The sequence below is a fragment of the Poromitra crassiceps genome (genome assembly GCF_964638095.1).
Source record: "Poromitra crassiceps genome assembly, chromosome: 4".
NCBI classification, from domain to species: Eukaryota; Metazoa; Chordata; class Actinopteri; order Beryciformes; family Melamphaidae; genus Poromitra; species Poromitra crassiceps.
In genome coordinates, this window is record NC_139626.1 from 61744187 (window position 1) to 61765910 (window position 21724).

At 42.1% G+C, this 21724-nt stretch overlaps 1 protein-coding gene across 1 annotated transcript in view; it reads left to right on the forward strand.

Annotated features, from left to right (window-relative positions):
• akt3b (v-akt murine thymoma viral oncogene homolog 3b) overlaps positions 1–21724 on the forward strand; it is a 73787-nt gene that overhangs the window by 40648 nt on the left and 11415 nt on the right. The window contains exons 5-10 of the mRNA XM_083634608.1: positions 5197–5328; positions 8708–8773; positions 8874–8942; positions 10586–10708; positions 11599–11727; positions 15710–15924. Of these exons, the coding sequence (XP_083490734.1) occupies positions 5197–5328; positions 8708–8773; positions 8874–8942; positions 10586–10708; positions 11599–11727; positions 15710–15924 (734 nt within the window). The remainder of the gene's footprint in view (positions 1–5196; positions 5329–8707; positions 8774–8873; positions 8943–10585; positions 10709–11598; positions 11728–15709; positions 15925–21724) is intronic.

Here is a 21724-nt window from a genome sequence, read left to right on the forward strand (position 1 = left end):
AGATAAACTCACTCCCAGGTGTTGACGTAAGATAAACTCACTCCCAGGTGTTGATGTAAGATAAACTCACTCCCAGGTGTTGATGTAAGATAAACTCACTCCCCGGTGTTGACGTAAGATAAACTCACTCCCAGGTGTTGACGTAAGATAAACTCACTCCCAGGTGTTGACGTAAGGAAAACTCACTCCCAGGTGTTGATGTAAGATAAACTCACTCCCCGGTGTTGACATAAGATAAACTCACTCCCAGGTGTTGACGTAAGATAAACTCACTCCCAGGTGTTGACGTAAGATAAACTCACTCCCAGGTGTTGACGTAAGATAAACTCACTCCCAGGTGTTGACGTAAGGAAGACTCACTCCCAGGTGTTGACGTAAGATAAACTCACTCCCAGGTGTTGACGTAAGATAAACTCACTCCCCGGTGTTGACGTAAGGAAGACTCACTCCCAGGTGTTGACGTAAGATAAACTCACTCCCAGGTGTTGACGTAAGGAAAACTCACTCCCAGGTGTTGACATAAGATAAACTCACTCCTAGGTGTTGACGTAAGATAAACTCCCTCCCAGGTGTTGACGTAAGATAAACTCACTCCCAGGTGTTGACGTAAGATAAACTCACTCCCAGGTGTTGACGTAAGATAAACTCACTCCCAGGTGTTGATGTAAGATAAACTCACTCCCAGGTGTTGACGTAAGATAAACTCACTCCCAGGTGTTGACGTAAGATAAACTCACTCCCAGGTGTTGACGTAAGGAAGACTCACTCCCCGGTGTTGACGTAAGGAAGACTCACTCCCCGGTGTTGACGTAAGATAAACTCACTCCCAGGTGTTGATGTAAGATAAACTCACTCCCAGGTGTTGACGTAAGATAAACTCACTCCCAGGTGTTGATGTAAGATAAACTCACTCCCAGGTGTTGACGTAAGATAAACTCACTCCCAGGTGTTGACGTAAGATAAACTCACTCCCAGGTGTTGACGTAAGATAAACTCACTCCCAGGTGTTGACGTAAGATAAACTCACTCCCAGGTGTTGACGTAAGATAAACTCACTCCCAGGTGTTGACGTAAGATAAACTCACTCCCAGGTGTTGACGTAAGATAAACTCACTCCCAGGTGTTGACGTAAGATCACTCCCAGGTGTTGACGTAAGGAAGACTCACTCCCAGGTGCTGACGTAAGGAAAACTCGCTCCCAGGTGTTGACGTAAGATAAACTCACTCCCAGGTGTTGACGTAAGATAAACTCACTCCCAGGTGTTGACGTAAGGAAAACTCACTCCCAGGTGTTGACGTAAGGAAAACTCACTCCCAGGTGTTGACGTAAGGAAGACTCACTCCCAGGTGTTGACGTAAGATAAACTCACTCCCAGGTGTTGATGTAAGATAAACTCACTCCCAGGTGTTGACGTAAGGAAAACTCACTCCCAGGTGTTGACGTAAGATAAACTCACTCCCAGGTGTTGATGTAAGATAAACTCACTCCCAGGTGTTGACGTAAGATAAACTCACTCCCAGGTGTTGACGTAAGATAAACTCACTCCCAGGTGTTGACGTAAGATAAACTCACTCCCAGGTGTTGACGTAAGATAAACTCACTCCCAGGTGTTGATGTAAGATAAACTCACTCCCAGGTGTTGATGTAAGATAAACTCACTCCCAGGTGTTGACGTAAGATAAACTCACTCCCAGGTGTTGACGTAAGATAAACTCACTCCCAGGTGTTGATGTAAGATAAACTCACTCCCAGGTGTTGACGTAAGGAAAACTCACTCCCAGGTGTTGACGTAAGGAAGACTCACTCCCAGGTGTTGACGTAAGGAAGACTCACTCCACGGTGTTGACGTAAGATAAACTCACTCCCAGGTGTTGATGTAAGATAAACTCACTCCCAGGTGTTGACGTAAGATAAACTCACTCCCAGGTGTTGACGTAAGATAAACTCACTCCCAGGTGTTGATGTAAGATAAACTCACTCCCAGGTGTTGACGTAAGGAAAACTCACTCCCAGGTGTTGATGTAAGATAAACTCACTCCCAGGTGTTGACGTAAGGAAAACTCACTCCCAGGTGTTGACGTAAGGAAGACTCACTCCCCGGTGTTGACGTAAGGAAGACTCACTCCCAGGTGTTGATGTAAGGAAGTCTCACTCCCCGGTGTTGAGTTGACGTAAGATAAACTCACTCCCCGGTGTTGACGTAAGGAAGACTCACTCCCCGGTGTTGACGTAAGGAAGACTCACTCCCCGGTGTTGACGTAAGGAAGACTCACTCCCAGGTGTTGATGTAAGGAAGACTCACTCCCCGGTGTTGAGTCGACGTAAGATAAACTCACTCCCAGGTGTTGATGTAAGATAAACTCACTCCCAGGTGTTGACGTAAGGAAGACTCACTCCCCGGTGTTGACGTAAGGAAGACTCACTCCCAGGTGTTGACGTAAGGAAAACTCACTCCCAGGTGTTGATGTAAGATAAACTCACTCCCAGGTGTTGACGTAAGATAAACTCACTCCCAGGTGTTGACGTAAGGAAGACTCACTCCCAGGTGTTGACGTAAGGAAGACTCACTCCCCGGTATTGACGTAAGGAAGACTCACTCCCAGGTGTTGACGTAAGATAAACTCACTCCCAGGTGTTGACGTAAGATAAACTCACTCCCAGGTGTTGACGTAAGGAAAACTCACTCCCAGGTGTTGACGTAAGGAAGACTCACTCCCCGGTGTTGACGTAAGATAAACTCACTCCCAGGTGTTGACGTAAGATAAACTCACTCCCAGGTGTTGACGTGAGGAAGACTCACTCCCAGGTGTTGACGTAAGATAAACTCACTCCCAGGTGTTGACGTAAGGAAAACTCACTCCCAGGTGTTGACGTAAGGAAGACTCACTCCCCGGTGTTGACGTAAGATAAACTCACTCCCAGGTGTTGATGTAAGATAAACTCACTCCCAGGTGTTGACGTAAGATAAACTCACTCCCAGGTGTTGACGTAAGATAAACTCACTCCCAGGTGTTGACGTAAGGAAGACTCACTCCCAGGTGTTGACGTAAGATAAACTCACTCCCCGGTGTTGACGTAAGATAAACTCACTCCCAGGTGTTGACGTAAGGAAAACTCACTCCCAGGTGTTGACGTAAGATAAACTCACTCCCAGGTGTTGACGTAAGGAAAACTCACTCCCAGGTGTTGACGTAAGATAAACTCACTCCCAGGTGTTGACGTAAGGAAAACTCACTCCCAGGTGTTGACGTAAGATAAACTCACTCCCAGGTGTTGACGTAAAATAAACTCACTCCCAGGTGTTGACGTAAGGAAGACTCACTCCCAGGTGTTGACGTAAGGAAGACTCACTCCCAGGTGTTGACGTAAGATAAACTCACTCCCAGGTGTTGACGTAAGATAAACTCACTCCCAGGTGTTGACGTAAGATAAACTCACTCCCAGGTGTTGCAGGTTTAGTAGCAGTCATCTGAGGAAATCTAATACAGTAGAAGCTTTGTGGAAAAGCTATCACCTTATTTCTAAGATGTGTTGTTTACCTTTACGAAAACGGTCACCTTCCTATCCGGCCCGTTTTCCTTAGCCTTCATTCCTTGTTGAGAAACTAGCCACCTAACTATGAAGTACCTCAGGGATGACGTATTTTTGTAGTGGAAGTCCCGGGCATTTTTGATCTTACTGGGAAAAGTCAATTGTGTTTTAGAATGGGGATTTCATTTAAATGCAGTGGAACGAAGGATAGCATGTAGCCTTGTAACTGTTTTATTTAACAGCTGGAATACTGGGAAACCAGAGGGCTTGTACGCACAACTGGACCCAACTAAGTCTAGACATGGATATACCACAAGGCAAGCATTAGATTCACGGTTTACTCTACCTCTACCAAAAACAAATGAACTGAAAAAGACGGTAATGTATAGAGCAGTTGCTTACTGGAATAAAATACAGAGAAATATAACTATGGCAAGGAACAAATTTATGTTTAAAAAAAAGTTAAAATTTGCAGTTATGAATAATAAGATACATTTTGTTAATTGTGCAACATGGAAGGAATTTGTATTACGGTATTATATTATATTTATTATGTATATTGTAATCAAGTATTTCAATTATAATATGATGTGCAATTACTCAGGAAGACCGATACATTTATTTTTGTTTATGAGAAGAGTTGATACTGTTAATATTTGACTGACATGAATATTGAGTGAGCCTTGACTCACTCGTTTTTTGTTTTTGTTTGTTTTTATTGATTTTTGTTGTGTTGTTTTTACTCCAATGCTTTTGGATTTTTATGTTTGTATTTGACGTGTTGGACAACAGGAAGAGTAGTCTCACCTTTGGTGTAGACTAATGGGGATCCACAATAAACAATTAAACAATCAAAAATGCATAAAATAAGGCCTGTGGTTAACAAAGGTTCATGGGAGGGGTGACTTGGGTTCAGCAGGATAATCTTCACGAACGTGAATCACTTTTATGCCTTTTGAAGCATTTTCTAAAAATCGTGTTAAAAAACCCCCATTTATGTTTCAAAAGTCATAAAAGTGATTCACGTGTGTGAAGATTATCCTGCTGAACCCAAATTACCGCTCCCATAAACCTCTGTTAACCATAGACATTATTTTATGCATTTAAGTGAAATCCCTATTCTAAAACCCCATTGATTTTTCCCCGTAAGATCCAACGTGCTACTTCCAGACTCATTCCTGCCGTGCTCTATATTGATTGTATTGTTTTATATTATTATATAATATTGTATTGTTTTATATTATATTGTTTTATGTTTTACTGTATGTGTGCTTCGCAGTACTGCAGTGCACCACCAGTTGCTCCATTGGCGACAAAGAAAGTTCTTGAGTCTTGAATCTGCCCATATGGCCACCTTTGATTTAATAAAACAACTTCATGCCCTTTCTCTGGGGGTTGCCTAAAGGCATTCTGGGAAATGTAGGAAATCACTAGGTGCAGTAGAAGTAGATGAGGCAGGTTGAGGGAAAGTGGGTTCACGAAGAAAGTAAAGTACAACTGTCTTACATTAGAGGGTGTGAGTTTATTCAATTAGGGAAAACCAACTTTGCTAAAAGATTTCTTCACTGTATCTCTCCCTAAACCCCCTCTCTTTCTCTCTCTCTCTGTCATTCTCTCTTTCTACCCCCCCCCCCCCCCCTCTCTCTCTCTCTCTCTCTCTCTAGACAATGAATGACTTTGACTATCTGAAGCTCCTGGGCAAAGGCACTTTTGGGAAAGTCATTCTGGTGAAGGAGAAGGCGAGTGGCACCTACTACGCCATGAAGATCCTGAAGAAGGAAGTCATCATAGCCAAGGTCCTGAAAATTGCTATACTGCTACACAAATTCAGTTAATAACAACAACAGTGACAATACTCTTTCAGTAATCATTTCACTTTATGACAGAGATGCATTAATGTCAGCACTAACAGCTTTTCAGCTGTGACCAGCAGCTCTATAAGTCACTCTGTCGGTCGGTCGGTCGGTCGGTCGACAAAAAGTTCACCACCCTTTAGCGGCCACAGTTTTCGCCCTAGGAGGCTGAAATTTGGCATGGAGGTCAAGTAAGTGCGCGCGCACGTGTTTGTGTTCATGCCAAGCTATAGAGAATGTGCGCTCGTTTCATTACTGATACCACTTCTAAGTATTGAACTTCTTTACTGTAATGATCAGTAGGGGTGGGGGAAAAAATCGATACACCATAGTATCGCGATATTTTGCCTGACGATATATTGTATCGATATTTGGACGCCAAGTATCGATATTGCAAAAAAAAAAAAAAAAAAAATTGCAGGCCATGCCAGGCCACCGGGCTACTATAAACTTTAGTTCCAAGGCCAGCAGTAAACAAACGGTAGCATATTTTCATTTTGTTTTAACAGTAACAGTTTTGTCATAACAGTCATTTACAAATTCCCCAGTTACTGAATGGGCTGCACAAGATGTTTTGTGCAAGTGAAGTTGCATTGTTCAAAAACGACCTAAGTACAGTAGTCCACACACACATCCAGTTAAGGTGGACCGTAAGTAGACTGTAACAAACAGTTCAGTTTGTCAGGTGCATGCAACTATGACATGACTTTTATGAAAGTTGTTGGTCTGTCTACTTGACAATGTTGCTGCAATAAAATGGTTGAAGTCAGATGTACAGACTGAAAAATTGTTCTTATATAAACCAGATGTTGACAAAGTATTCCTTTGGTGACATCATTTGCAGTTGAAAAAGTAAGAAATCGCAATATATCGAAATATCGCAATATTCAATATATCACAATATTCAATATATCGGCGATATCGCAATACTATCGTATCGTGACTCAAGTATCGTTTTAGTATCGTATCGTGGGTGATTTATCTGGTGATTCCCACCCCTAATGATCAATATACATTTAGACCATAGTTTTTTGATCAGTATAAATTTAGACTATAGGTTTTTGGTCAGTATAAATTTAGACCATAGGTTTTTGATCAGTATAAATTTAGACTATAGGTTTTTGGTCAATATAAATTTAGACTATAGGTTTTTGGTCAGTATAAATTTAGACTATAGGTTTTTGATCAGTATAAATTTAGACTATAGGTTTTTGGTCAGTATAAATTTAGACTATAGGTTTTTGATCAATATAAATTTAGACTATAGGTTTTTGATCAGTATAAATTTAGACTATAGGTTTTTGATCAGTATAAATTTAGACTATAGGTTTTTGATCAATATAAATTTAGACTATAGGTTTTTGATCAGTATAAATTTAGACTATAGGTTTTTGGTCAGTATAAATTTAGACTATAGGTTTTTGATCAGTATAAATTTAGACTATAGGTACGGGGTACGGGGAAAAAATATGCACCTGTTCTATCTGTTGGGTCCTGCATGCGTCTGACAGATTACATGGGTGTGGGTCTGTTCAGGCAGCTGCCGATGGACATAAGCCTTTAGTATCAGGCAAGTTAAGTCACAGTTGCCTTATCTACAAATGTCTGATTTTGGTGCGTCTCTCCACCAATTACATCCTCAATCAGATTCAAGAAATAGTCTGCAACAAAGCTCCTGTTGCCTCCTGATGTATCACTCTCTGGTTTGTCTCCTGATGTATCAGTCTCTGGTTTGTCTCCTGATGTATCACTCTCTGGTTTGTCTCATGATGTATCACTCTCTGGTTTGTCTCATGATGTATAACTCTCTGGTTTGTCTCATGATGTATCACTCTCTGGTTTGTCTCCTGATGTATCACTCTGGTTCATCTCCTGGTGTATCACTCTCTGATTAATCTCCTGATATATCACTCTCTGGTTTATGTCCTGGTTTATCACTCTCTGGTTTGTCTCCTGATGTATCACTCTCTGGTTTGTCTCATGATGTATCACTCTCTGGTTTGTGTCCTGATATATCACTCTCTGGTTTGTGTCCTGATGTATCACTCTCTGGTTCGTCTCCTGATGTATCACTCTCTGGTTTGTCTCCTGATGTATCACTCTCTGGTTTATGTCCTGGTGTATCACTCTCTGGTTTGTCTCCTGATGTATCACTCTCTGGTTTGTCTCCTGATGTATCACTCTCTGGTTTGTCTCCTGATGTATCACTCTCTGGTTTGTCTCCTGATGTATCACTCTCTGGTTTATGTCCTGGTGTATCACTCTCTGGTTCGTCTCCTGATGTATCACTCTATGGTTTGTCTCCTGATTATCACTCTCTGGTTTGTCTCCTGATGTATCACTCTCTGGTTTGTCTCCTGATGTATCACTATCTGGTTTATGTCCTGATGTATCACTCTCTGGTTTGTCTCCTGATGTATCACTCTGGTTTGTCTCCTGATGTATCACTATCTAGTTTGTGTCCTGATGTATCACTCTGGTTTGTCTCCTGATGTATCACTCTGGTTCATCTCCTGGTGTATCACTCTCTGATTAATCTCCTGATATATCACTCTCTGGTTTATGTCCTGGTTTATCACTCTCTGGTTTGTCTCCTGATGTATCACTCTCTGGTTTGTCTCCTGATGTATCACTCTCTGGTTTGTGTCCTGATATATCACTCTCTGGTTTGTGTCCTGATGTATCACTCTCTGGTTCGTCTCCTGATGTATCACTCTCTGGTTTGTCTCCTGATGTATCACTCTCTGGTTTATGTCCTGGTGTATCACTCTCTGGTTTGTCTCCTGATGTATCACTCTCTGGTTTGTCTCCTGATGTATCACTCTCTGGTTTATGTCCTGGTGTATCACTCTCTGGTTCGTCTCCTGATGTATCACTCTCTGGTTCGTCTCCTGATGTATCACTCTCTGGTTCGTCTCCTGATGTATCACTCTATTGTTCGTCTCCTGATGTATCACTCTCTGGTTTGTCTCCTGATGTATCACTCTCTGGTTTGTCTCCTGATGTATCACTCTCTGGTTTGTCTCCTGATGTATCACTCTCTGGTTTATGTCCTGGTGTATCACTCTCTGGTTCGTCTCCTGATGTATCACTCTCTGGTTTGCCTCCTGATGTATCACTCTCTGGTTTGTGTCCTGATGTATCACTCTCTGGTTTGCCTCCTGATGTATCACTCTCTGGTTTGCCTCCTGATGTATCACTCTCTGGTTTGTGTCCTGATGTATCACTCTCTGGTTTGCCTCCTGATGTATCACTCTCTGGTTTGCCTCCTGATGTATCACTCTCTGGTTTGTGTCTGTCTTCTGTTTCCTCTGTATCGCAGGATGAAGTTGCTCACACGCTCACAGAAAGTAGGGTGTTAAAAAACACCCGGCATCCATTCCTAACTGTGAGTACAGTCACACCACGACCTTGTCAAACGTTGCAGAACGATCTGTACCTGTATGAAATCCTTGAGGCTAGTTTTGAAATAAAATGGTGTTTTTCAGTCTCTGAAGTACTCGTTCCAGACGAAGGACCGGCTGTGCTTTGTCATGGAGTACGTGAACGGAGGAGAGGTGAGAGGTCACTGTCAGGAGCTGCACAGTTTTTTCTTTTCTTTATTATTATTATAATTTTTTATAACGACGTTGATGCTAGTGGAGCTGCTTCATGTCACTTGTCACTTATTTGATGACTTATTGAAGACTGTTGGTTAACAACATGGTGTGATTCAAAGAATTTCATCCCTCAATCCCTCCTCTCGTGTGGGTGTGGTTCTGTCTGGACAGTAGTGAGTTTTGGTTTCTGTGTCGATCTTAAAGGAGAATTTCTGTACTTTTCAACCTGGGCCCTATTTTCACATTTGTTTATGTATAACTAAGTCATGTGAGCAGAATCTTTTGAAATCGGTGCAGTATTGACTAAGATCGCTTCAGTCGCTTTTCCCACATGCCCCTCCTGCCTTGGCAGCCTGCACTAAACAAGCTTGCTTTTTTTAACGGACACAGGCTCAGATTGTTATTGTAAAATAGAGAGAGAAATTGACCTTGCAGTAGCTTGTGGTTCACCCCCTCCTCTCTCCATGCCCGGCTCCTCAGTTTGTATCCATATAGCGTTACTCCGACTCAAATAAACACGTGCGGACATCGAATTCAAATGCATCGTCCATATTCTCGAAATCAGGAAAATATTCAGCCATAACTTACAAAATCCTTCAGCTACGCTGTCGTTACTCCAAACGAAACCTGGTGCTGCCGGCTTGCTCCACTGAGTTTTCTTACAACCACGCAACTCTTGTGAGACTCTCATGAGACTCAGGTCCCACACAGTCCCAGTCTGGGATCAGCAGGCAGATCAGAGGCGCTTCCAGTTCTGTCTCTATCATATAATTAGGATATGAGCCGATGCGTGGCAGAAAAAAAAACTCTTTACATGCATGGTTCCCACAGGCCTCTGTTCTCGCTCAATACTGTATCAATTTCAGACATGTCTGGGTGAGTAGATTAACACACCAAAATATGAAAATAAGGTCAAATTCTCCTTTAAGTGTACCAGAAGGTTCTTAAAGACGTTGAATATCTTCAAAATGTTGACTTCTTTAAACAAGAATTCACATTTACCTTTTTGTTTCTGTGAAGTTGTACTGAGAAAATCAGTTATGACAGTTATTTTTCATCATCAATTAATCTATCAAATATTTTTCTCATTATTATTCGATTAATGATTTAGTCTATAAAATGTCCAAAATATTGACAGGTGCGCATCACAAGTTACCGGCGCCAAAAGTGATTCTTCAAATGTCTTACTTAGTCTGACCAGTCTGACCAACAGCAAAATAAAAAAAGTATTAATTTTATGATGATATGAAATGGAAAACCAAGCAAATCTTGCAGAAAAAGCAGTAACCTGCAAAAATTATTTTATATTTTATAAGTTATATTTTTACTTGATAAATGATTAAAACATTTAATTAATTCTTAATTCTCAAAAAATGTGTCCATTGAATAATTAATGAATCAACTAATCGTTATTTAGAGAGAAGCAGATGTGTAATGTTACAGAGAGATATTAAAGTATCTGTATCTGTATTGAAACATTACAGCCACCCGGCAAAAAATATCCACCTTATGAGTGCTTTGATCCTGATTTCTGGGATGACTTGTTAAAACGGAGACATGTGAGGTGTGTGAACTGTGTGTGTGTGTTTTCTCCCTCCCAGCTGTTTTTCCACTTGTCGAGAGAACGAGTGTTTTCGGAGGACCGCACGCGTTTCTACGGCGCCGAGATCGTCTCTGCTCTGGATTACCTACATTCTGCCAAGATCGTCTACCGCGATCTAAAGGTAAGAACTATATACTGTACATACAGCTGCTGAAACACACACACCGCTGCGTCAGACGCCACCAGTGACTTCAGAGATATTAGCTTCACATGTGGAAATGCAAATTACAAACTTAGAAACCACCAAACTCACATACACACAGGAGAGAAAAATAACGGGTGAAAACCCCAGTGAATGAGGGTGATTGCAAGTGATTCTAATATGAAATAAAATGGCATCAAAAATACATACAAATACACATGATATTGTACTATTGGCACAAATGATCAAAGTTGCAGATGCAAGTAAAGATGCTTGGAACCCAGATAAACATGATTTTTTTATGATCAGTTTTCTGTTGTGTAAAAGGACCTGTGGGATTGATATCCTGAATAATCTCTCAGTTTCTAACTTGGACATGTCAGTTACTTTGTGATATTTCTAACCCCTGGGTCTTCCTGCTGCTCCATGTTCAAATTATAGTTCAGCTTGATTTCATTCTTAAATCTTAGAATGAGTGCAAAAGCGAAATATGGTAAGCTTCAATACCACGACAAGTAACCAATAGTAAGAACAAACAAACAAAAAACAACACTGATTCTATTAGCCTTTTATAAAGATTTTGTTTTGTCATCATGTTTGTTAGTTTTAACTAATCATCTAATCATTCTTGTGTTTGTATTCTATTTTTATTTTCAAAATCTGGTTTTCACGTCCATCTTGTTTTACCTTGATTTTGCCGTTATTGGATTATCTACCACTTGCTATGTGAAGCATTTTGTAACTGTGTGTTTTAAAAAGTGTTGTATAAATAAATCTTTACTTACTTAATATATAATCACAACACACAGACGATGAACAGAACTGATCTTCCTGTCTTTTCTTCTTCTCTTGTCTTGTCTTGTGGTCAGCTGGAGAACCTGATGTTGGACAAAGATGGACACATCAAGATCACAGACTTCGGCCTCTGCAAAGAAGGCATCACTGACGCTGCGACCATGAAGACCTTCTGTGGAACACCTGAGTACCTGGCTCCAGAGGTCAGAGGTCACTCCACACACCACACGGGAATGAGCCTCATTATCAGATTGACAACCGTGCATTTGTCCTTCAGTCGATTTATTTTGTGTACCGATAAACAAATATATAACACAAATTTGCATGTCAAATTAAAGGTCCCAATTCGTGCAGCTGTAACCTCTTAAAAACGTGTGTCTCTGGTCCATAAAACATGATTCTGGATTAATTTGTCGAAAATATAGCAACCCCGTTTGTTGTGATGGAGTTCTCACTTCCTCATCTCGTCGCTTCCCAAGAATGGTCTGTTTCTATAATATATTCAGAACTAACAGTTCCCATTGGCCGCTGAGGGAGAGCCCGCCCCAGGCTCCCAGCGGCCAATCAGATTAGCGTCTGTGGACCAGCACGCTAGGTTGCGAGCTATCGCTAACTTAACGGTTGCTACGCTAAAGAGGACATCTCAAAATGCCTAGACTTACCGAATGCACCTCCGCAGTTGCTGGATCACGTACAGTTGGCGTCGCTCCAGCTAGAAGTGTTAATTTTGTGGCTATAGACAAAATGGTGCAGGTAGCTTGTGTGAGAGAGACCCGCGCAGTATGCTTGAGGACCATCGTGACGTCCCAATACCCCGTCTGGGGAACAGAGCGTTAGGGGGCGTGGCTTGAAGGAGACTGCAGGGGGAAGCTGGATAGGGACAAATCCAACTGTGGCAGTTCTGAGCTTGTGACCACTCATTACAGGGAGGGATGACAGCAGTATATATGCATTTACAAGTAAAAACAGCTTTTGCACGGAATGGGACCTTTAAATATACTGTACAAGACTGTAAATCAAACACAAAGAAGCAGTGATGAAAATGTACCACTATTGAACAGCGTTCCTACTGTATGCAGGTCTGGAAAGCCTGGAAAAGTATAACAAATGGATTTGATCATTTCCAGGTCTTGAATAGTTTGGGAATTTGGAAAAAGAAAGTATGGGGAAATTGGGGGAAATGTTGTGGTTCAGGTCTGATACATAATAGCGTTTCTGTTGTTGTAGAGCCACTTTGAGTCCACAGATTTTGTTGATGTGAAGAATAATCTTATTAGCCAGCTGCTGTCATCATGCATTATATGAAATACCCACCAAAATCACATCCAGTCAAGAACATAGGGTCTGCACCAAAATCACATCCAGTCAAGAACATAGGGTCTGCACCAACATCACATCCAGTCAAGAACATAGGGTCTGCACCAACATCACATCCAGTCAAGAACATAGGGTCTGCACCAAAATCACGTGCAGTCAAGAACATAGGGTCTGCACCTAAATCACATCCAGTCAAGAACATAAAAGTCTGCAACAAAATCACATCCAGTCAAGAACATAGGGTCTGCACCAAAATCACGTGCAGTCAAGAACATAGGGTCTGCACCTAAATCACATCCAATCAAGAACATAGGGTCTGCACCAACATCACATCCAGTCAAGAACATAGGGTCTGCACTAGGGGTGGGACAAAATATCGATACCCACGTTATCGCGATATTTCCACCCGCGATACGTTATCGATACACTGGCGCCAAGTATCGATATGTTTATTAATTTTTTTTTTTTTTTTTTTTTTTTTTTAATAAACAGGCTAAAATATTATGCTGTGTGTGGTAGTTGAAACATAGTTTCAAGTTGACTTTATTTATGTTTGTAGTTGAAACAAAAACATAACTACTGTAGGCTACATGAATGGAAATGTTTGATCATTAATATCTACTTTTAGAAATTATATAGGTAGGTAGGTAGGTTATATAGGTTTTCTTGTTTTAATAGTAATAATAAAAAGACTTAATGTGTAACTTTTCCTCCGTGGTATCGAAAATGGTATGAGTGAGTGAGTGAACTCAGAGAGTTCATGTCAATTCTGCTAATAAATGCATAATACATGATTTTTTGCCTTCAGAGGTATTTTTTTCACTTGTTACACAGGTATCGTGATGTATCGTCTTCCAATATATCGCAGTATCGCAGTATCGTGATATATCGTTATCGAGGGCCAAGTATCGTGACGATATCGTATCGTGAGCTACTCAGCGATTCCCACCCCTAGTCTGCACCAACATCACATCCAGTCAAGAACATAGGGTCTGCACCTAAATCACATCCAGTCAAGAACATAGGGTCTGCACCAACATCATATCCAGTCAAGAACATCGGGTCTGCACCAACATCACTTTCAGTCAAGAACATAGGGTCTGCACCAACATCACTTTCAGTCAAGAACATAGGGTCTGCACCAAAATCACATCCAGTCAAGAACATAGGGTCTGCACCAAAATCGCATCCAGTCAAGAACATCGGGTCTGGGAAAATTAACATGTAAGGCCATGTGTCCATCTAGCGTCTTTTTCTGACAGTTAAACGCTGGATGTACGCTGAGTGCTGATCTCAGCGCACAATATGCAAGGAAGCAGTCTGAAAGTAACGTTAGCTCAGTGCGGTAGCCAGCTTGATAGCTGACAGCTAACATTAGCTAACACCACCACACATACAGTGATTTAGCTCAACACTCACCAGAAATATTAAGTGTCTGGCCAATCTGCTCCCACAATTGAGCCTTTCTGTCTCTGTTGTGATAGTTTCTCCATATGATTGGTTGCCAGAAAAGGAGCACCCGTGACCCGACACCAGCGTCTTTCTGAAAAGTTAAAATATTTTCAGCTGGAAGTGCTGGGAGCCGGCACACAAAAAGCCGGAGTGCTCTGAAAATAAATGCTCGGCGCAGCAGCGCACTTTCTCTAGACGTCCGTGTGCGCCCGCATACGCTCTCTCCTCATTGGAAACAATTGAAAAAGGACGCTGGAGCTGATGAAAATAAGCTAGATGGACACACGGCCTAAAGTGGGGAGGAACTCTGCCACTCTCACATATTCTCATATTTGTGGCTGTGAAGTAGGGCTGCACAATTAATCGAATCGCAGTCGAAATCGCGATATGGCTAAGTGCAATATCCAAATCACAGGAGCTGCAATTATCTGATAAAGGAAAAATGCGTCACAACAGAACCAGTGTGGAGCTACAGAGATGTCCCGGCCTACAAATGATCTTCTCCAGACGTAGGGGAACATGCTCGTTTGGTACAGTCAAAATCAAATCACATTTCTATTTTATTTTTGTGTGAAAGATTGCCCACGGCATGTCGCAATCGCAATATCTGTCGGTACAATCGCAATATGATTTTTTTGGCATATCGTGCAGCCCTACTGTGAAGCACAATCTGCATCTATACAGTGATATGACCTATTCAGCAGGGGCAAGATATCTATCTGCATAAATCGGATTGAACACCAGACAAAACCTTCAAAACAAAATCAAGGTCTGGATTAAGTATGGAATTGTTGAATTGAAAAATGTGTAGGAACCCTGATTGAATAAAATAACGTTGCATAAAAAGTATGGCAGAGTATGGAAAATGGCCGAAAAACAACAAATGCTCATCAGCTCATCTCTTTCCTGCACTAAATAAAAAAATAAAATAGAAATAAAGGGTCATAGAGGAGATACGACTAGAAACCAAACAGACATGCAAGTCAAAACAGAGGCTGTTTTAGAAATGATCAAAGTGTAAAGTCCCGACTCGATTCGATTACGATTCATCTGGATGCAGCTCCAAGTATCACATCCTCCATCTTCTATATTGTTACTGCACGTGGCTACTTTTTCATCAGTTAATACAAGCAGGCAGATAAATATCAACTCCCTTTTTTAACTTCGAAAGTGCTTTAAAATCTGAATGTCAACATCAATTTAAACATAAACGATTCAACGATCCATCGGCGATCGTTTCGATTCACGCGTCGGCATCGCGATGCATCGATTAATTTTGACACCTTTAGTGTCACAAAACAACAAGCAACAAAGTGCATTGTGGGTACGTTGCAGAGTCAGTACCAGCCGTGTGAAGCACTTTGTAGCCGAGTTTTGTGCTGTGTGTGAACAGAGTGCATTGTGGGTACGTTGCAGGTGTTGGAGGATAATGACTACGGGCGTGCGGTGGACTGGTGGGGCCTGGGCGTGGTCACGTACGAGATGATGTGCGGCCGGCTGCCCTTCTACAACCAGGACCACGAGAAGCTGTTTGAGCTCATCCTCATGGAGGAGATCAAGTTCCCCAGAACCCTCTCTGCTGACGCCAAGTCCCTGCTGTCAGGACTGCTCATCAAGGACCCCAACAAGAGGCACGCACGCTTACACACACGCACGCTTACACACACACACACACACACACAGACACACACACACACAGACACTAGGGGCGAGTCTCTTTCCCTCTCAGACAATGCAATACACATCTTGATACATGGTCTGCATCACGATGCTGATGTTGTGCAATACTGTGACTTAGGCCATGTCCACACGGAGACGAGTTTAGGTGTATCCGCTAAAGTTTTTTCTCGTATAGACGTTTCGTCCAGACGGAACCAGCGTTCTGGGAGTATATACGTTCTGGGAGTATACGCTAATTTTTGAAACCGGGTCCCAGAGTGAATAAATCTGAAGACGCCACCCTTGCATTTCCGTGTTTACAGCCCATACGCATCTTTCCTGAACCGATGACGCCATAGCCCCACCTCTCTCCGCCAGCAACAATTTAGGCTTACAGTGCACTAGCGTTCGTGCTACAGCAGCTACTGAGCCTGTTAGGGCTCTTGCAGCAAAATATAATGCTCCTCTATTACCACCGTCAGCAACAAGTGGACACGGAGAACAGCGTGTACAACATCCTCAGGGCTCCACAGCTGACTCTTCCCATCCACCCCTCCCCTCCCTTCATCGGATATTTCCCAGAAGGCTTAGCGGCGGCTAAGTTTTTACAATAACACAAACAAAATCAGGCTCAACGTGTTAGATAGAAAGAATATTTATTTTTAATACAACATGCAATTCTGGAATATTTTAATATTGGACAAAATGGAATGAAATTAAATGTAAATCCTGAGTGTAACGGACATACTCGGGATGCTCTATATATATCCCTCGCAAATACAACGTGAATAGGGAAGTGAGAGGTTTGGCGACCACACGGTTGCACTGTGACTGTACAGCGCCTGGCATATAGCCTACACTACGGAGGCTTCAGTTGCTTCATGTGGATACACACATTTCTTGAAACGATTCTGTGTTTATGGAAAACTTTTCTTAAACGAAAAAATAAAAGATCGCTTCCGTCTCCATGTTCACATTACAGGCAAATCTGATTTGCTGCTAAAGTCATTAATCATCATTATCTTGATTGGTTTCCCAAATCTGATTTGGGAGTGTGTCCGCACTGCCACAAATCTGATTTGGGCAAGTGTTCAAGTCAGATCTGTGTGTCCAGATCAGTGTTGGGCAAGTTACTCTGGAAAAGTAATTAGTTACTGTTACTGATTACTCCTTAAAAAAGTAATAAAAGTTACTTTACTGATTACTTTTTCAAAAAGTAACTAGGTACGTTACTAGTTACGTTACTAGTTACTTTTATTTTTATTTTTACCCCAAATACCGTCTAGCATGTCACTGTATTAATTATTTTCGCTTTGGTATTATATAGGCTATGTTAAACGAAAAGCCAAAGGCATTTTACTTTGAAATTCGGTTAGAAAGAACAGGAAGTGGTGTGTTAAGACTGGCTAGCTTCACACGAAATGAAATCAGACAGTCACACAGATAACGTGAGTGAAAGATGCTGTTACTGTCGGAAACTCGGAGTGGTAATACAACAGCCTCAATGCAAACGTTTCAAGCTTCGTTGCTGAAAGAAAAGTGATGATCTGTCAACATTCCCTGGGCCGGCCCGTCTGACTACGGTGAGAAAGGCTTTGACGAGAAGGCAAAGTGTATCTGTTAATCCAGTGAACACACCCAAGTCTACCTCACCCAGCGTCGCCTTCAATTTAGCCTCCATCCCCGCATATTCTCTTGCTCGTCTCTTGCTCCTGACTCGGTTTGTTTTGAAAGCCAGCGCGCACGCTCTGACGCTGTATCGCGCACACACACTATGACGTATATGTGTGCGTCGGCGTACTCACGGTCCACCTGAGTCGGTAAGGATAAAATGTTTTCTTTTACATAGAAAACACTGCATTCTGGCAGGCAATCATGTAACGCAGTAACGCATGCGTTACTTGGATTAGTAACTGTAATTAATTACTGTTTTGGAAATTGTAACGCCTTATATTACTTAGTTACTAAAAAAGTAACTAATTACAGTAACGCGTTACTAAGTAACGCGTTACTTACTAAGTAACGCGTTACTGCCCAACACTGGTCCAGATACAATAAGCCAATGAGCCAACATACAATGTTTCTGGCAGTGTTTGCATGTCTGCTCTCTGCTCTTCAAGTCCCCGCCCCCTGCAAAAGACACTCGCAAATCTGATTTGGGTGATGAGCACGTCCACACTGAAGTCACATCAGTCGAAAGCAGATTGGAAACTACCTCCATATGTGGTTTGGGACAAGTGACACAAATCAGACTTGGAGCGTCCAGACTCATAAAACCAATCTGGATAGAATCATTAATAGGTCACTAAAGTTCACAAATCAGATGTGGCCTCCTAGTCTGAACATGGCCTAGTGACCCACAGTGTGAAATTAAGAAGGCCCAGACAGTGTTCTGAATCTATTGGAAACACTTGATGCTTAAGACAAAAGTGTTAGACTAGACTAGCCAACACGGTGCCCGCGGGCACCTGGTCGCCCGCGGGCACCTGGTCGCCCGCGGGGTGGTGCTGTGGTGCCCGCAGGCCACGTTCAGATTTTTTTTTTTTTTTTTTTCATATTTTAACTTTTTATAGAACACAAACAAGACAAAACAGACAAACAGGCTCAGACACAGGGGAAAGAAAGGAAAACAAAACAAAAAAATATAATCAGAAAAATGTATTTTTTATTTGTTTTTCTCCTCCCTTCCTACAATAACACACAAATGTAGAAAATAATTGGTTTAACAATGCATACCTTTTAAAAACGTTTGTTGTCTGTGTATAATTTATTGTCTGTGTATAATTAATTATTGATTAACTATTTTGATCCGCCTGGGCTGGGGTCAAAGTTTAGTTTTACGTTACGTCACTATACGTCATTCACTCTGCGACAGTGCGACTGCCAGCTGCCAATGATTATATCAGTCGGCTAAGCTAAATGATGGAAAGCAAGAACAATGGCAGAAAAGCGAAAGGAAAAACATGACCAATTTCACGAGGAGTGGGAGGAAGAGTTCTTCTTCACAACAGTGAAAGAAAAGAGTGTATGTCTCGATTAAATGCATAATACTCATTATTTAAAGGTAAATCGAGCAAGTTTCAACAGGTAGCCCCCCACATGACTCTCTACCCTTCAGGTAGCCCTCGACCTCAAAAAGGTTGGTGACCCCTGGACTAGAGACTGGGTGTTGACACCATAGATACTGTATGTAGAGCTCAACCGGCACCTGACTTTTCTCATTTGATTTGATTAGACCAGTGGTTCCCAACCTACGGTACGCGTACCGTAGGTGGTACTTGCGCCCCCTGCTGGTGGTACTTGGAAGGCTCTGTGAAAGAAAAAAAAAGTTTTTAGTTTTTGTGCAAAATCCATGGTGGTCATTAGTAGTAGTTTTCAAACATGTGAAAGTGAAATAATAATAATAATTATTAATATTATTGGCAGTGTTTCTCAAGGTAGGTGGTACTTGCGCCCCCCCCCTGCTGGTGGTACTTGATCCCTGGAATCCCAATGTTTAAATTATGAAATAAACCCAACTTTAAAATCAATTGTAAAACATGTTTATCTATCAAAATAATACTACGAATGAAAATAAACTTGTGATCATTGAAATTGAGGTTTATTTTGTTGTCTTGAGATTTAGAAACAAATATTTGTTTCTGACGGACACTATACCTGTTGCGCATGCACAATTACCTGCCCGCCCCGCATGGTTACACAAGTGGTGAACAAAGACGAGGAGGGATGCTAAAGTGGATCAAAACGGGAGGGAATCGTAAAAGAGCTGTAGTAGAGGAGAGCAGCAACGATGAAGCACAAGGAGGTGAAGACAGCAGTCAACCCAGCACAAGTGCAGCTGCTGCAGGTTGCACATAGGCTGCAGGTTGGAATAAATTTGCCTCCTGCGTGAACTGTGCATAGCTGAATAGACTGTATTTTAACGTCGGTCATATGGTGGTACTTGGTGAGCCAACTACTTTCTCAGGTGGTACTTGGTGTAAAAAGGTTGGGAACCACTGGATTAGACAATATGCAATACATAAGACATACAATACATGCAGTGTCAGGGATATAACGAAAAAGTCCAGGAGCTATTTCCATCGTTGTCCCTGTTGTGTCGAGTGTCCCCTGTGGAGACAGACGGGCATCTGGTAAAGTGCAATACAACATTAAATGAGATTAAAGTGTGAATAAAAACATAAATCAAGACCTAAAAGTGCTCTACTTCGACCGAACCGAAAAACCGTAAAAACAGACAATGGTATCAGCGAATCAACACACACACATCACATTGAGAAAAGACAGGTTATGCAGGAAGGTTGCTAAAAAACAGTTTCCTAATCCTCCTTTTAAAAGCCACTTTACTTTCTATTTTCTTTGATTGAGAGGGGCAGTTTGCACCGGAATAGATCAAAGACACTCTACCTGTCGTTGGCCCAGAAGTAAGTTCCCCATTCATTTTCTCCATAGACGTTTTGAAAAAGCCTTCTATAACGAGTTTTAAGGCTGGAACCAAGCCAACCTGTGACCTACTGAATCGGTTTGGCGCAAAAACAAACAAATATTTTAGAATTTGTTGTGTTTTTGTGTTTTTGTGCCAAACCCAACGTTTTATGGTCACTCACGATTCAGTAGGTCACGGGTTGTCTTGGTTCCAGCCTTAACCCATTGATACCTGATGCAGCATTTGCGTGTATATCCCTCATTTGTGTGTGTATCCCTTTGAGACTGCGAACCGCGTCATACGCGGTTCGCGGTCTTAACTCATTGAGTGCCAGCCACTTTTGCAGTGCCAGAGTTTCAGAGCGTTTTCAGTGATTTCTCGAGGCCCACAGAATATTGTGTGATATTACTATGTAAACACCGAACACGCACAAAGAACGATGAGACTCTATTGTATCAGCAGCAAAAAAAAAGTTTATTGATATCATTTTCCGTTCTTTAGTTATCAGCCGGAGAAGATAGGTCAAAAACAGCAAAAACAGGCATTTCCATCTAGAAGCTGAGTTATTGAGCCTTTTGTGAAATGAAGCATTTCAAGCAAATCACTGACTCTGAAGCTAATATTTTCTGACCTGAAACATCTGAACAGTAATTTCCTTCAATATAACAGCACCCCCACCCCCCTCTACTGCAAACTCCTCCTCCGTGGGTGTGTCTCTGGTGGCTCTGCTCGCTCTGAGTGCTGCGTGTGTCAGGCGAGTCTCTGCTGCGTGGATGGCGGCCGCTTGTCGGGGGAGTCTGGATCGGGCTCGCTCGTTTCTGGGGTTTCGGTTGTGAGCTGGGATGAAGCTGCGTCCGATTCTGGGCTTTCTGGGCTTTCTGCTGCGCGTTTCAAAGTGTGCTGCACCCAGAGTCTATTTTCGGAGCCCCCCACCGCTGTGCGCCGGCTCCCAGCGCGACAGCGAAAAGCCAAACCATTCTCATGAGAATGGTTTCATCACGGCTTTTTCTGCTGTTTTTACTCAACTTTCTCTAATCTGGAGAGCACTGTTGCCACCTAATGGGTCTGTAAAATAGGTTATACACCTTCAATAGCTACAATATTTGTACAGGAGATGCAGGAGGCTTTGATCCACGTCCCAGCGTCAAAAAAGCATTTGACGTCGATCGACGTCATTGGCACTCAATGAGTTAAAGGGATACACACACAAATGCTGCATCAGGTATCAATGGGTTAAAACTCGTTATAGAAGGATTTCTCAAAATGTCTATGGAGAAAATGAATGGGGAACTTACTTCCGGGGCAATGACGTCAATGACGTAGACCAGTGGTTCTCAAATGGGGGT